Source organism: Globicephala melas, chromosome 6 (genome assembly GCF_963455315.2).
Source record: "Globicephala melas chromosome 6, mGloMel1.2, whole genome shotgun sequence".
NCBI lineage: Eukaryota > Metazoa > Chordata > Mammalia > Artiodactyla > Delphinidae > Globicephala > Globicephala melas.
The window spans coordinates 87,492,290-87,507,218 of record NC_083319.1 but is presented as its reverse complement, the minus strand read 5'-3'; the positions used below and the strand labels follow the sequence as shown (position 1 = coordinate 87,507,218).

At 42.0% G+C, this 14,929-nt stretch overlaps 1 protein-coding gene across 1 annotated transcript in view; it reads left to right on the top strand.

Annotated features, from left to right (window-relative positions):
* The first annotated feature begins 1,001 nt into the window (after positions 1-1,001).
* Positions 1,002-14,929, top strand: part of HSD17B3 (hydroxysteroid 17-beta dehydrogenase 3) — a 37,366-nt gene continuing 23,438 nt past the window's right edge. Inside the window, exons 1-2 of the mRNA XM_030832888.2 lie at positions 1,002-1,155; positions 5,124-5,170. Coding sequence (XP_030688748.1) covers positions 1,002-1,155; positions 5,124-5,170 — 201 coding nt within the window. The remainder of the gene's footprint in view (positions 1,156-5,123; positions 5,171-14,929) is intronic.

Below are 14,929 nucleotides of genomic sequence, written 5' to 3'. Positions count from 1 at the left end.
CTTCTCAGATGACTGTCATAGTCTCGCTCCCCCTGCTTCAGTGTCACGACCACTCCCCATCCCCACCTCCAAAAGGTCATCTTCTCTCAGCATCCAGAGTGACTCGGATTAGATAACACCATTGTCTGAGTCTCTTCAGTGGTTTCCTGTTGTTCATAAAGTCCAAACTCCTCACCAGGAGTATCTGGCTCCTCCCCATGCCTTCACCTTACTTTATTCTTTCCTTCCTTTGTTCTCTACCGACCAGTTCCTCTATGTAGTGCTGTTTTTTCCTCGAATACATGTATCTTTCTCATTTCAGGTCACTTGCACTAGCTGTTCCCTCAGCCTGGAGGGGGGAACCTATCTTTGCAGGGCTGTCTCCTTTTCCTTCAAATTTCAGTTCAAAATACCACCTCTTCACAGAATTTCTTCCTGTGCTCACTAGTCGCTCTAACAAGTCACTCCGTAGCACGTTTTCACTGCACTGATATCTGACATTATCTTATTTATTCGCACATTGACTGTGAATCTCAGCTCCCCCATGGCAGTGCCTGGCCGTGTTTACTATTATATATTCCCAGCGCCTCAAAGAGTGATGCCACCTGTAGGCAGTCGATAAATATTTGCTGAATAAGTGAATGAATGACTTATCGGATTTTGCATACTTTTAAGTATCTTTTTTAGCTTCCAAATTCAGGGAGGGAATGCTGGGCTGCCATTTTTCTTTGTCCAGCCTTTATCTTTCTTTATGTCCACTTCTTCACCAACTCCCCTGTGTCACAAAAGCCCAACAGTGCTGTAAAGATATTAGAAACAATATTTTATTCCGAAGCCTGTGAATCAGAGGATTGTGTAAAGAAGTTACTCCAATCTGAAAGCCTCGACACAGTGACGCGTTGGAATGTGCCCAGTGACTCCAGAAGGGGACTGACTGACACTCCTCCGGAGGAGTCACGCTCGCGCCTGGAGGCTGTGAGGGCCCCAACCAGGTCCCAAACAGCATCTGCTGCAGTGCCATCATGGGGGAGGTTCTGGCACAGTTCTTCATGTTTGTAGGGCTGCTGGTGTGCCTGGTCCACCTGGTGAAATGCGTGAGATTCTCCAAATGTATTTTCCTGCACTTCTGGAAAGTTTCGCCAAGGTCTTTCTTGAAGTCCATGGGACAGTGGGCAGGTAAAGAAAGTTTTCCATCTCTTGTTTTTTTTGTTGTTCTTGCTTATTATCACTGAGGTCTCAAAAGATATATTGCATCTTTTCCTTTTGAGAGCAAAGATGTAATTCCTTTGGGTTATTTTAATGTGGGAGGCTGGAAAGCACGAATGAAATTAGGATTGTCTGAGAAATGAGATGTGGGGCATCAAGAGGATAATTAGGGAACAATGTGACTCAGTCCTTGCCTGTGTGCTTCTCCTCTCGTTCTCACTAGTTGGGTTTTCTTATTTTTGGAGTTTCTGATGATACAAGTAATAGATGCTGCAGAAAATTATGTATCCTCCTCTTCAGATTTTCAAAAGCCCAGGGTGCTTCCATTTTCTTAAAGGGTGTTTCAACATTCTGAAGTCCAATAATTTAAATTCATTTTATTAAAAAAAAATTTCTCTGAGTCCTTTCAAGAAGTGAGGGTAATACAAAATCAAGGCAATAAAGATCTCTGTGGAGACATGTTTTTAAAATGGTTCTATATGGAATCTGGGTCTGGTTTGTGTCCCAAGTAGACTGATTAATTGCTGCCTCCCAGTGGGATTTAGCTCCTGGAACTGCCATGCAGAATTTCAGCTCCATACTGAGTTTAAGGTGAAGGACATGAGGCTATGGTTTCGGCATCTCCTTGAACGAAATGCTAAGTTTGCATTTCAAAGTTGGTGTTATGTGCTGGTGTCAGTCTATCAATAACCAATACTGTGGTCGGGCTGGCCCTTGTGGTTCTTACTGTGATTGCAAGGTGGTTTTCAGCAATAACCATCAGGACACTTTAAAAAAAAAATAAAGGTTTATTACTTTCAGGACCTGGAAATTATGTAGGACACCTGGTGCCACATAGCAAGGTCATGGGCGCAAAGAGAGAGAGAGAGAGTGAATGGGCCTGGAGTTCTGCTTTTATTTTATTCTGGGGTGGGGGCCTAGGGTTTCACACGCTCACTCTTTAATGGTGAATTTAAAACATAAAAGCAGGAATTTAAAGCACAGGAAGAGAAAAAACAAGTGGTCCAAATGGTCAGTTATTGAAATCAATCAAGATTTTTAAAACAAAGGAACCTCATTTGGGGGAGATGGCCTGGCTCTTTACATGATCGTGTGGCCAGCATAGCTTTTATTAGAAATCACCATCTTTAAAGTTGATGCCTCTTTGAAGTTGATGCCTCATTGGCAATCAAAGTCAGGCACTTGCATTACAAAAAAGAAAAAAACAAAACCAAAAACCCAACTGTCAGGTTTTACACTACGGTTGGGCACGAAGAAATCCAATGATTTAAAAAAAAATAAGAATTTGTGTGGCTTTAGAAATACAATGCCAGGCTAAATAGGAAAGATTGTAAACAGCCTTATAGGGCTGCCAGGTAAAATACAGGATACTCAGTTATATTTGAATTTCAGATAAATAAAGAATCATTTTTCAGTATATGACACCCCCAATATTATGTGCGACATTCTTATACGAAAAAATTATTTGTTGTTTACCTGAAATTCAAGTTTAACTAGGCATCCTGTATCCTTATTTTCCAAAGCTAAAAAAATTACTCTATGAAAATTGTTTGGCATGAATAAAATGCGTTTTTAACTGTTACTTGTTAATCTGGGGAAAGAGAGAGAGAGAGAGAGAGAGAGAGGGAGAGGATATGTGTGTGTGAGCACTCCCTCTCAGGGCAGTATGATGTCTCCAGTGAACTTGATAAGCAGTTTGAACTTGAATGTTCTGGATCCAAATACTCTGCATCACACAGATCCAAATGCCTGTGCTCTGAGGGGCTTAGTGCTCTGCCCATCAGTGTACGGCAAAGCCCTTCTGAGGACACACGTTCTAAAAGAAGTGCATGTGCGGTCATATGTGGTTGATTTCCTAATTTTGTCACTGGTATTCTTTTTATTTTTTTGGCTATGCTGGGTCTTCCTTGCTGCGTGCAGGCTTTCTCTAGTTGCTGCGAGTGGGGGCTACTCTTTCATTGCGGTGCGCGGGCTTCTCATTGTGGTGACTTCTCTTATTGCGGAGCACGGGCTCTAGGCATGCGGGCCTCAGTTGTTGCAGCACGTGGGCTCAGTAGTTGTGGCTCGTGGGCTCTAGAGCGCAGGCTCAGTAGTTGTGGTGCACGGGCTCAGTTGCTCCGCGGCATGTGGGATCTTCCCGGACCAGGGCTCGAACCCGTGCCCCGCATTGGCAGGTGGATTCTTAACCACTGCACCACCAGGGAAGTCCCATCACTGATATTCTTTATAGATTTGTGACCCTAAAGTCAGAGCCTGGGTTCAAATCCTGTAGTCATCACTTTTAGCAGTGTGGCCTTGATTGGGTTAAGAACTTTCTCTCCCTTAGCTTCCTCAAATATAAACTAAGGAAAATGATGTTCCCTGAATTATAGGCTTGTTTTGAATATCAGATGAGATGTGGCTGTGGGGTTGCCCATCCACATGGTCTTTCTGCATTTCTGTAAGCCGGACACGGAAGAGCTTTATTGGACCTACAATGCCTATTCCACTTTCTCCCTGAATTCCAGCAGCCTCATCTGTCACCCTCACCTAGACAAACTGATGCCTTCACATTCCCACCACCCGCCATGAAGAAGCTGCTAGTGGGAGCCCTGGTGCTCTGGGGTGTCAGAGCCAGAACCTCATTTCTGGCTTGGAAGCTGTGTTCCGAGGCCTGACCTGGACACTGGGGCAGAGGCAGCACTGAAGACTTTGCTACGCACCGAGGAGGGGGTGGAGGTGGCCAGGAACCTCAGGAGCCAGCTTCCTCCCCTCTTCTCCCTCCAGTCCATCTCATGCTGTGTAATTTAACTTGTAAATAATAAGGTCCAAGTGACTAAAAACAAAACCCAAAAATATAATGCACGGCAGAAAGTAAACGCTCAGTAGGTACCAGCCACTTATTGATGTTATCTTGACTGTAGTTCAGGCCTTGTACTGGGTGAATTTGAGGATGCCTGTGATGGAGGGGAAGGTGAGGCAGAAGACAACAACCCTGAGCAAAGTACCTCTACAGAGTAAAACAAGTCATAAATGTGGAGTCACTTAAAAGTACCCAAATAAACAAGTAAAATCACTGGTAATTATTACAATGAGGGTGCTTCTGCCTGAAGCACTGCCTGAAGTTTTTTAGCTTGGTCTGCTCTCCCTCTCAAGTAAACTAAATGTATACATAGCTTTTGTACACACTTTTGGAAAGCATATCCTCCGATTGTTGGTGCAAAGGTAAACTGCAGATATGTATATACTGAATTGTACTGTGTTTTGAAATTGTGACATTCACACGAATGAAGTTTACCCTAGAGCTCAGTCATTAAATATGTATGTGCTGTTGGCTATAAAAGGACTAGAAGGCCCATCTCATTGTTATCTATTAATCAATAGATCCAGTGAGCACAAGTTCTTTAGGTTCCTTCATGTCACTGCATCCTCTTTTTGCATTTCTGTATTTTCCTCTTTGTTAAGTTCTTTATCTTCAATGGGCTTTGATTGCTGCTGTCCTGTGAGAGTGAGGATAGGAAGTGGGGAGAACTCAACTTTTAGTAGGAATCTTGAAATGTCCTTACAGTGATAATTGGGTGTGTGGGTAGAGAGATAATAGCATACACTGCTTGTCCTTGATGAATTAAGGCTTAGAAATGTCTAAACCCTTCTGGGGTCTGAATAAAATGTTCGCTGGCTAATGTTCTTTGTTTCATTTTGGAGCATGTTTTTCATAGCCTCACCAACCCTTCCCCCCAGACCCCATCCAAAAAAAGAAAAAAATGCTTCATTTTGAACATTTAGTGAAGGGAGTCAAGGCTGGAAACTTCACAGTTGAGCGGAGTAGGGCTGGAGAGCAGAAGGGCAGTGCTTTGGAATATTGTGTCCTAGAGAGTAGGCCTGCAAGAACATGTAGCCAGCAAGAAAGGGGTTTAAAGATTAATTCTATCCTTTAAAACCATTTCTGCTTTTTGCAGTGATCACTGGAGCAGGAGATGGGATTGGGAAAGCTTATTCATTCGAGGTAAGTTGTGTCCCTGGAGACTTTCTCCTCCCCTTTTATTAAACACATCATAGTCACATGACTCCCACCCCAAACACTAGTTTTCTGATTATAAAAGCAATGGACATTCCCTTATGAAGGAAACTATTTTCTATAAAAAAGGAAATTTAAAAATCATAATCTCACCGCCTGGCTACCTTTTAAAAAAAATACAATGATATTCAAAGGTGGCAGTATCTCCCCTTAGGAGTTGTTTTAGGAATTTATGGGGACACTGTTATTTCCTAGGGTAATTGTACCATAAGCATTTATATACTTAAAGCAATAAAAAAATTATAAACTACTTTCCTTTTATTTACCCTTTACATTATAGCTAGGGCATATGTTGATTTAAAAATCATTTGTGTAGGTAGGAGATATATATATATATATATATAAAACTTTCACTTCAAGAAGATTAATGGGCATTAAAAAATATAAAGAGAGAATCTGATAGGGCTGAGAGTCACTGGAGTGTGATTAGTGTCCTTGAGTGTTTCCTTCCAGGGTTTTTGTTTCTCTGTAGATAGATAGATAGATAGATAGATAGATAGATAGATAAGTAGGTAGTTACGCTTTTCTAAAAATGTGTTTACAGCTTATGTAGTTTTGTATGCCATTATTATTAGTATTATTACAAGTTCGACATTTTCACTAATGAAGTATTGTTTCCTGGAATTCCTATATATTTTCTTTCTTCCTTGTGCCTATTATACTAACCTCTAGCACCATGTAAAATACAATAGAAGAAATAGAATCCTAGAAATTATGAGGATGGCTGTTAAAAATCAACACCTTAAAAACATAATGAAAAGCACTTCAATTATGAAAACTACATTCAACAATAGTGTAGTACTCATGTGGTTTCTTGTTCCTAAAGGCCTGTGTCATGAGAGAGGTCAAATCATCTTCTGTGAAATGAACATTGCAAGGTATATTGGAGGTACCTGATAGATACTTCTGGTTTTCTTTTTAGTTAACAGAGCTGAACCATACCACTTAAAAGCTCCGAGTGCTGGTCTTTTGGGTCTACCCCCCATCCTCCATGCCCTGAAGATAATTTCTTTGGTACTGACCTTCTACTTCAACTCTGTTTTTTAATTCCAGCTAAAGAGTTCATCTTTGCTCTTATCCTAATTTGTATATAGCAACTTTCTGATGATCAGTAGTGCCCAACACTCAGTAGATGAGTGGTTATATTTGAGTGTTGAGGTTGGAAAGACCATGTGCCAAACCCTTTCCCAAGTCTTGTATCTTCCATACCCCAAATCAGAAGGAAAGTTTTTCTAGCTATTTGTGTTAAAACTATATCACCTCTTATATAACTGTTTTTTCACCTTAGACCAGTTTTCTGGAAAGGGTCTTATCTTTCATCTTTCATTTTATCTCTCAGTTCTCTGGAGAACTCAGGTTATTTCTTTATGATTTTCCAGATTCTTTCCTCAAATTCATGCTGACCTGATATACCTATGGCCCCCTTGATATCTTAAGACTCAGACACTTTTCTTTCTTCTTAGAGGAGACCCATGTGCGGATTCCCCTTGGCAATTCATTTCCTTACTCTTTCCAAAAGCAATGGCCTGGGGGTCAGGAGCTATGAGTTCCAGTCCTCATCCAGAAACTAACTGTCTGCAGATTTTGGACAAGTTACACATCCTTTCTGGGCTTCCAGGTCTTTATGAGCACAAAAGATGTCTCCTAAGAGTCTTCAAATTCTAAACTCTGTTTCTCTTCTAGACTAATTCTTGCTTTGCTCTTCTTGTAGAATCTTATTCTTTGTTTCCTTTTGTTCTTTTCTAAGGCTGTGTTAAACAATTTTCTGGGATCCCTACCTTTCTGTCATGCAGGATTCCCTCTCTCCCAGAGAGCCTGTTCTTGTCTCCCTGTTAATTGCTGCTTCAAGGAAAGCAGTTCAGAGTCTGGAATGCTATGGATTGTAATGGTTAAGAATTCGAGGTTGGGAATGGATCAGATGTCCGTTCAAACTCTGCCTCCAATATGCTCACTGCAGAATTTCCACATCAATAAACTGGAGGTGATGATAATTCCATCTGGGCTTTTGTAAAAGTTAAACGAGATGAGACAGGCAAAATGCTTTGCATAGAGCAAGCTCTCCAAGTTTAGCCACTATTATTATTGGATATTTAATCTGTGTTTTCTTTCCCATATATTGCTTTTCTCTTTCTCTTCTTGAGAAAGAAAATGTGTTGTACGTACCCATATTTTTACTCTTTCTATTGTTCTTTCTTCTTCCCTGATGTTCCAAGATTTTTTCTTTTGTTATTTCCTGTCTGTTTAGAGAAGTTCCTTTAGTTGTTCTTCTACAGTAGCTCTGCGGGTGACACATTCTTTGTTTTCCTTCATCAGAGACTGTCTCCATTTCCCCTTCATTCCTGAAAGATAATTTTGCTGAATATAGGATTTATAGTTGGCAATCCTTTCCTTTCAGCACTTGAAAAATGTGTGCCACTTCCTTCTGGCCTCTATGATTTCTGATGAGTCTGATGTTATTCAAATCATTTTCCCCTATAGGTAAGGTGTTGTTTCTCTTTCATTGCTTTCAAGATTTTTTTCTTTGTGTTCAGTTTTCAGGAGTTTAGTTATGTTTCTTGGTGTGGGTTTCTTTGGGTTTATCTTGTTTGAGATTCACTCAGTCTCTTGAATCTGTAGGTTTATACCTTTTCACAAATTTGGAAATTTTTCATTCATTCTTTCTTCAAATATTCTTTCTGTCTAGCTGCCTAGCCCTCTTCTCTTCTTCTGGGACTCTAATGACACAAATGCAAGACCTTTCTTATAGTCTAGTGGGTCTCTGAGATGCTGTTCATGTTTTTTCAGTGTATTTTTTCTCTGTTTAGATTGGGTAATTCCTGTTTTTTTATCTTTAAGTTCATGGATTCTTTCCTTGGTCTCTCCATTCTGCTATTGAGCCCATCCGTTGAGTTTTTAATTTCACTTTCTGTATTTTTCAGTTCTAAAATTTCCATTTCATTTTTCTTTATATCTTCTATTTCTTTGCTGAAATGTCCTATTTTTCATTTGTTTTAATTGTGTTTGTGATTGCTCTCTGAAGCATTTTTACGATAGCTGCTTTAAAATTCTAGTCAGATAATTCTAACATCTCTGTCATCTTGGTGTTAGCATTTGTCCATTGTTTTTATCTTACTCAGATTGAGATCTTCCTTATTCTTGGTGTGATGAGTTTTTTTTTTTTTAATTGAATCTTGGACATTTTTGGTTTTATGTTATGAGACTCTGGATCATATTTAAATCTTTTGGTTTAGGTCTGTACTGACATTGCTTCAACAGGGGGAGGAGGGGGTGCTTTTTCCTACCAGGTGAGGTAGAAGCCCAGCTTTACTACTTGGCCTCCTTTGGGGGGTGCTGCCTCCTTGTTACTGCTGGATGGGTGTAGGAGTTCTGGCTTCTCATAAGCCACTCTGGATTTTCGGGGCAAGAGTGCATCCTTACTGCTCCCCACAAGCAGTACTTGGAGGAGGTGGTCTCACTATCACTGCGGTGATGGTATAAGTCCTGAATCTCCACTAGGCTTCCTCTGTCATCATCCCAGGGGAAGGAAGAGGGGAGAGAGCAGAAGGGGTGCTCTGGCACTGTCAGGTGGAAGTGGAAGTTCAGGTCTCTGCTGACATGGTGGGTGGGGTGGCTGGGATGAAAGTTCCAGCTCCCTGCTCATCCTTCTCTGATGCCAACCTGGTAGGGGGTTGGAGTCCTTGTTAGGACTCAGCCTCACCAGAGTGGAAGTGTTAGCTCCCCACTCAGCCTTTGGAGGCAGGGGTGGCAATAGGAACATAGATTGTTTTTTTTGAGTTGTTTGTCTGGAGTACGACAGTTATTGTCTAAAGTTTTCTGCCTTGCTAGGCTGCCAGTTTTTGGTTCTTTGGTTAGAGAGAGCAGGCTTTTATTGGGACTTTTTATGTCTGCACTGTTGGTGTTTCTGAATATCCAGCTTCTCCAGCAATAAGTCTGGGATATATGAGGCAAAAAGAAAACCCAGGAGACTCACCACCGGTTTCCTCAGGTCTCAAGGCCCATAGCTGATCTTCTCACTATCCTTTGGAGTCTTCTTATATTTATTTTATGTATTATGTCCAGGTTGCATGTTTTAGTTGCATTTCATGGTAGAAATAGGGACTTTGACTCCAACTTTCCAGTAGCCTATTCTATATTACATTTTAACCTAATCTGTATTTGTATTTAGAGTGGCAATAGTGACTTTGCCTCCTTTTAAAGGAATTTCAAGCATTATTGGAAGCAGCGTGAAAAAAATTGTGGAGAGGGATGGGCTGGAGGAGGAAGGACAAGAATGGGCCTGGTCTTCATGCCTCTGAAGCCTCTGCTTCACTCTGTATTTCACACCATTTCCATTCCTTTGGCACCTGAATTCAAGCCCCTTATTTTATTTACTGCCACACAGAAGAAGCCCTGTCTTCCCTGGCATTCCCACCACCTGTTATAGATTAGCAGCGACAAGCACCTTCCTTGACCTAGGCCCTAACACACAGCAGAAGGAAAATGGTCTATTCATCACAGCAGCAGTCATTCTTCTTTTAGCACAGTGCCTGGCAGGGAATTCTGGGAAAGGGCGTGCTTCTGGGGCTTAATTCCCTGAAGGGGGGTGGTGGCAAAACCCACGTATGGAGCCTGTCAGCCTGGACATTCTAGAAAGAAGATTGAGCCCTGCTCAAAAGGACAAAGGGAACATGCTGGCCCAGACCACCAAGTGTTCTCCGTGCCCCCCTCCTGGCTCAGACCACTTCACATGGAACCTTTAAAAAGTCTATGGCTCTTGGGCTTCCCTGGTGCCGCAGTGGTTGAGAGTCCACCTGCCGATGCAGGGGACACGGGTTCGTGCCCCGGTCTGGGAAGATCCCACATGCCGCGGAGCGGCTGGGCCCGTGAGCCATGGCCGCTGAGCCCGCGCGTCCGGAGCCTGTGCTCCGCAATGGGAGAGGCCACAGCAGTGAGAGGCCTGCGTACCGCAAAAAAAAAAAAAAGTCTATGGCTCTTGAGATAAATGGCACAATTCAGGAGAGGCTGGAAGCACACAAGGCAGAGAGCATCCTTTGTGTTGAAAATGCAAATTGTTTTCCATTTAATGGACAATCTCCCCCTCTGGAGGCTGATGAAGTGAATTGTGAGAAGAAGGTGCTTAATTCTTTAGCCATCCTTTGATAGATTCCCAGACTGAAAATGAGGGCTGGAGGTGGGGGTGAGGAATTTTCCAGGAGAGAAAGAGAAGACTTCATGATATCACTGGCCTTAAAATGGGACAGTTCTTATTTTTTTATCTTTTAATTTTCTATTTATTTTTAAAGTTTTAAGATAGACTTTATATTTTAGAGCAGTTTTAGATTGACCACAAAATCTTGCAGAAGGTACAGCAAGTTCCCATATACCCCTGTCCGCACACACACCCCAGAGTGGGAAGTTTGCTACAGTGAACATACACTGGCACGTCATTATCACCCAGAGTCCATAGTTCACCTTGGGGTTCACTCTTCTTGGTTTAGTTTTTCCGTGGTGGTTGTTTTTCAGGGGAAAGTGTGTTACGGGCTCAGCTGAAGATGAGTTTCTCTTAGAGAACCTGTTTCCCACCTTCTCCTTTACTCAGTCTGGTCTGAATGAAGCTTTCTTTACCTAGGGTCAGTCAAAATTGACACAAAAGTCTTTGAGACATTTTCTGTGGCTTATTTCTTTTCCATAACTGTGTTCCAGCCAAAATGTCTGAGTAAACTTCTTTTTATGTCATTTAAAAATATACTAGGAAATCAACTATTTAAAGGAACAACAGATGCAGAGTATCACCCTTAATTACATTCTATATACGTCTAGATATTGATTGATTGTCCTTTTACAAAGTGAAACCTCACTAGATAGGATCCAGGCCCGGGGTGGGACTTGTTAAAATACTTTATGGCTGAAGATCAGCTGTTAGACTGAATATAATTTACTTTAAAATACTTCAGCATGTATAATATGATATGCACGGGAATCAGTTTTTTATTTTAAACAGCTTCTTGAGATATAATTCATGTACCATAAAATTCACCTGTTTTAAGTGTATGGTACAATGATTTTTAGTAAATTAACCAAGGTTTTCACCATCGTCACCATCCAGTTTTAGCACATTTCCATCATCCTAATAAGATCGTAATGAGATCACTCACAACTGGTCACAGTTAATCCCCCATTCCCATCCCTAGTCCTAGGCTGCCACTAATCTTTTCTGAACACTTCATAGGAATGCCGCCACACAATATGTAGTCTTTAGTGCCTGACTTCCTTCATTTAGCACAGGATTTTTGAGGTTCACCCATGTTGTAGCATATGTCAGTGGTTCTTTCATTTTTATTGCAGAATAATATTCCATCGTATGGATATACCACAATTTGTTTATTCATTTACTAGCTGATGAATGTTTGGGTTGTTCCCATTTTTTGGCTATATACTATGCTGCTGTGGACATTCTTATATGCTTGTTTTCATGGACATATGTTTCCATTTCTCCTTTTTTTTTGGCTGCATCGGGTCTTCGTTGCTGTGTGCGGGCTTTCTGTAGTTGCGGCGAGCAGGGGCTACTCTTTGTTGTGGTGCACAGGCTTCTCATTGCCGTGGCTTCTCTTGTTGGGGACCACGGGCTCTAGGCGCACGGGCTTCAGTAGTTGTGGCACACGGGCTCAGTAGTTGTGGTGCACGGGTTTAGTTGCTCCACGGCATGTGAGATCTTCCCAGACCAGGGCTCGAACCCATGTCCCCTGCATTGGCAGGCAGATTCTTAACCACTGCACCACCAGGGAAGTCCCTCCATGTCTCTTGGGTAGATTACCTAGGAATGGAATACAGCACCACACCTAGAGGTGGTGTGTGTTGAGTTTCTTCTACTTGCCCCTCGGGATTCACCCTCCGCCCTTCTTCGCCCTGCTGTGTGCCCTAGGAGGCTGCCCTGCACCAAGGGCCTCAGATGGCTTCTGGTTTCAGTGGGGTTTGGTGGGGGTTGGGAGACACTGGCAACAGGTAAGAGAGAGAGAGAGGAGTGTGAGGTTGGGTTCCTTTCTGCTCTCTCTCCGTGGGCTGGCTGTATCCCTCTGCTGAAGGCCGCAGCTCTGTCAGGCAGCCCTCTCCACCCTCTGGTTCTGGTAACTGTTCATCCCCCAACCCTTTTAGGTTCACAGGTGACAACAGCTCTGCCCTTATTAGCTCCAGAATCTCGTGGGTTCTCTACACGTTAGTCACACTTTGTAAATCATCCTTTTATTAAACTCTCTTCTAGTTACCCAATTTGAGTGTGCTGTTTTTGCCAGGACCTTGGCTAAATCCAGGTTTTAGTTAATTTTTAAAGATGCTAAATTAGAGTTCATCAATATCTGTGCTTTAGCTAACCTGACTTTCATTAGAGGGTTTGCCCTTTAGCCTAAGAGATGTTATAAATAATTTTCCTGAGGAAGTGCCTTCCAAGATATGTGGATTAGCTAGAGATATTGTACAGGTACTTCTGCCCTCCTGTGAGCAAGGATGTAAAATCTGTGAGCGTCGCAGAGTGGTGTTCTTGGCCTTTAACTGATTTGGCCCCATGTCCTGCTGACAGTGGGGGATTCTCTCACCCTACCCTGCTAGAAGTTTGACTGCACTCTGCCCCCAGAACATTATCATATCTGCCTGGGATGAGCCTTCACAGAGTGCCTAAGGGACAGAAAGCTGGGACTCCACTGAGCTATAAGAATAGGTTCATGACTATTTAGATGCCAGCTTACTAACGAATGTTTCTGTTGGTAGGATTTGGTCTGAGGCTTGTTTAAATCTTATAACACACCATCTGCTGGCTGGTTGTTGGGGAGGAGATCTGTAACCAAAATCTATCTCTAATTACTGGAGGCAACAAGAAAACCCAGTGATTATGAACAACCTTAGGTCAGAGAAAGGCTTAGGTCAGAGAAAGACATAATATTTAATGCCTCCCAGGGTTCCAGCCATTCAGGGTTCTAGTCAGCTCTGCCCAGTCCTTAGGAGCATGTGCAGCTGCCCTGGTCTGTACAAAAAGCAGCCCAGCTGACCCCAAGCAGCACCAGCCCCTCTGGCCTCCCAGCTCATCTCAGCCCCAGCTAAGCACAATACAGCCCCATACAGCATCTACTCACTTCACATCCCCAATTCTCTTTTAAAAAGCACTGTTACCTAATTTCCCTGTATTTATTTAGCTTCCTTTAGCTTCTTTTTTAAAATTAAACTTTTAATTTTGAGATGATTATAGATTCATATGCAGTTGTAAGAAAGAATACAGAGAGATCCCATGTACCCTTTACCCAATCTTGCAAAGCTATTCTACAACATCACACTCAGGATATCAACATAGATACAGTCAAGATGCAGAACATTTCCACCACCACAAGAACCCCTTGTGTGGCCGTTTTATAAACACCCCCACCCCCTCCTTCCTTCTTTCCTCCCTCCCTCCCTTCCTCCCTTCCTTCCTTCCTTCCTTCCTTCCTTCCTTCCCTCCTTCTTTCTTTCATTATTTCTTTCTTGACGTATAGTTGATTTACAATGTTGTGTTACTTTCTTGCTGTTTAGCAAAATGATTCAGTTATACATATATATATACATCATTTTTATATTCTTTTCCATTATGGTTTATTACAGGATATTGTTTCCAGTTTTGGGCAATACTTATAAAGCTTCTATAAACATTTGTATATAAGTTTTGTGTGAACGTAAGATTATTTTTTCTGGAATAAATGCTCAGGAGTGCAATTGCTGGCTGGTATGATAGTTGCATGTTTAGTTTTTTAAGAAACTGCTAAACTGTCCCCCAGATTGTTTGTACCATTCTCACCAGCACTGTATGTGTGGTCCATTTTCTCCACATCTTCACCAGCATTTGGTGTTGCTATGTTTTATGTTAGCCATTCTGAGAGCTGTGTAGTAATATCTCATTGGGGTTTTAATTTGCACTTCCCTGATGGCTAATGATGTTTATGTATACATTTTTAATTCAAAGAAGTATAAGGAAGAAAACAGCAAAAAGGCCATCATCTCTTTGCCCAGATAATTTCTGTTAAAGATAAAATAATACAGGCATAAAATGAGAAAACTCAAGCAGCACAGAAAAGCATACAAAGGGAAATAAAGGCCTCTCCTCCCTCACCCCTGCCCTTACCTGGCCCTTCTCTGTAAAGGTCACCAGTGTTCACAATGTCTTGAGATTCTTTTCAGAAAAGGTAAAGGAAAACCATGGCTATATTCATACTTACCTGTCGACATGGATGTTGATAGTACAGAGTAACTTCAGCGTAACAATCCAGAGACTTTCCTGATTAGTGGGTGGCTCTGTCCAGTTCCTTCTGTCTTGCTTCTTGTCTATCTTATAAGCCTTTGCGCTACTCTTCAAGGTTGGAGCTGGGTCATAAGCATGTCTGTGTCCTGCAGCCCACTGCCAGCACTCAGTCCTATGGCCAGACATAGGGCAAGAAAGGCCAGGAGTGTCATCTAGTCACATGCCCAGGAAGAAGGAAAGTAATTTATAGTCTCCTAGTAGAATTCACACCTGTATGTTTAGTTTTTGCCCACATGAGCACAGATGGGATCCTGCTTCACACAACCATAAACCCTCTTCTAAACTTTGCTTTGTCCATTAAATAATGTAATATGGAGATCTTGCCACAGCAAAGGCATACAGATGGCCTTCATTCTTTTTAATGGTTTCAGGGTTATCCTATCCCAGGG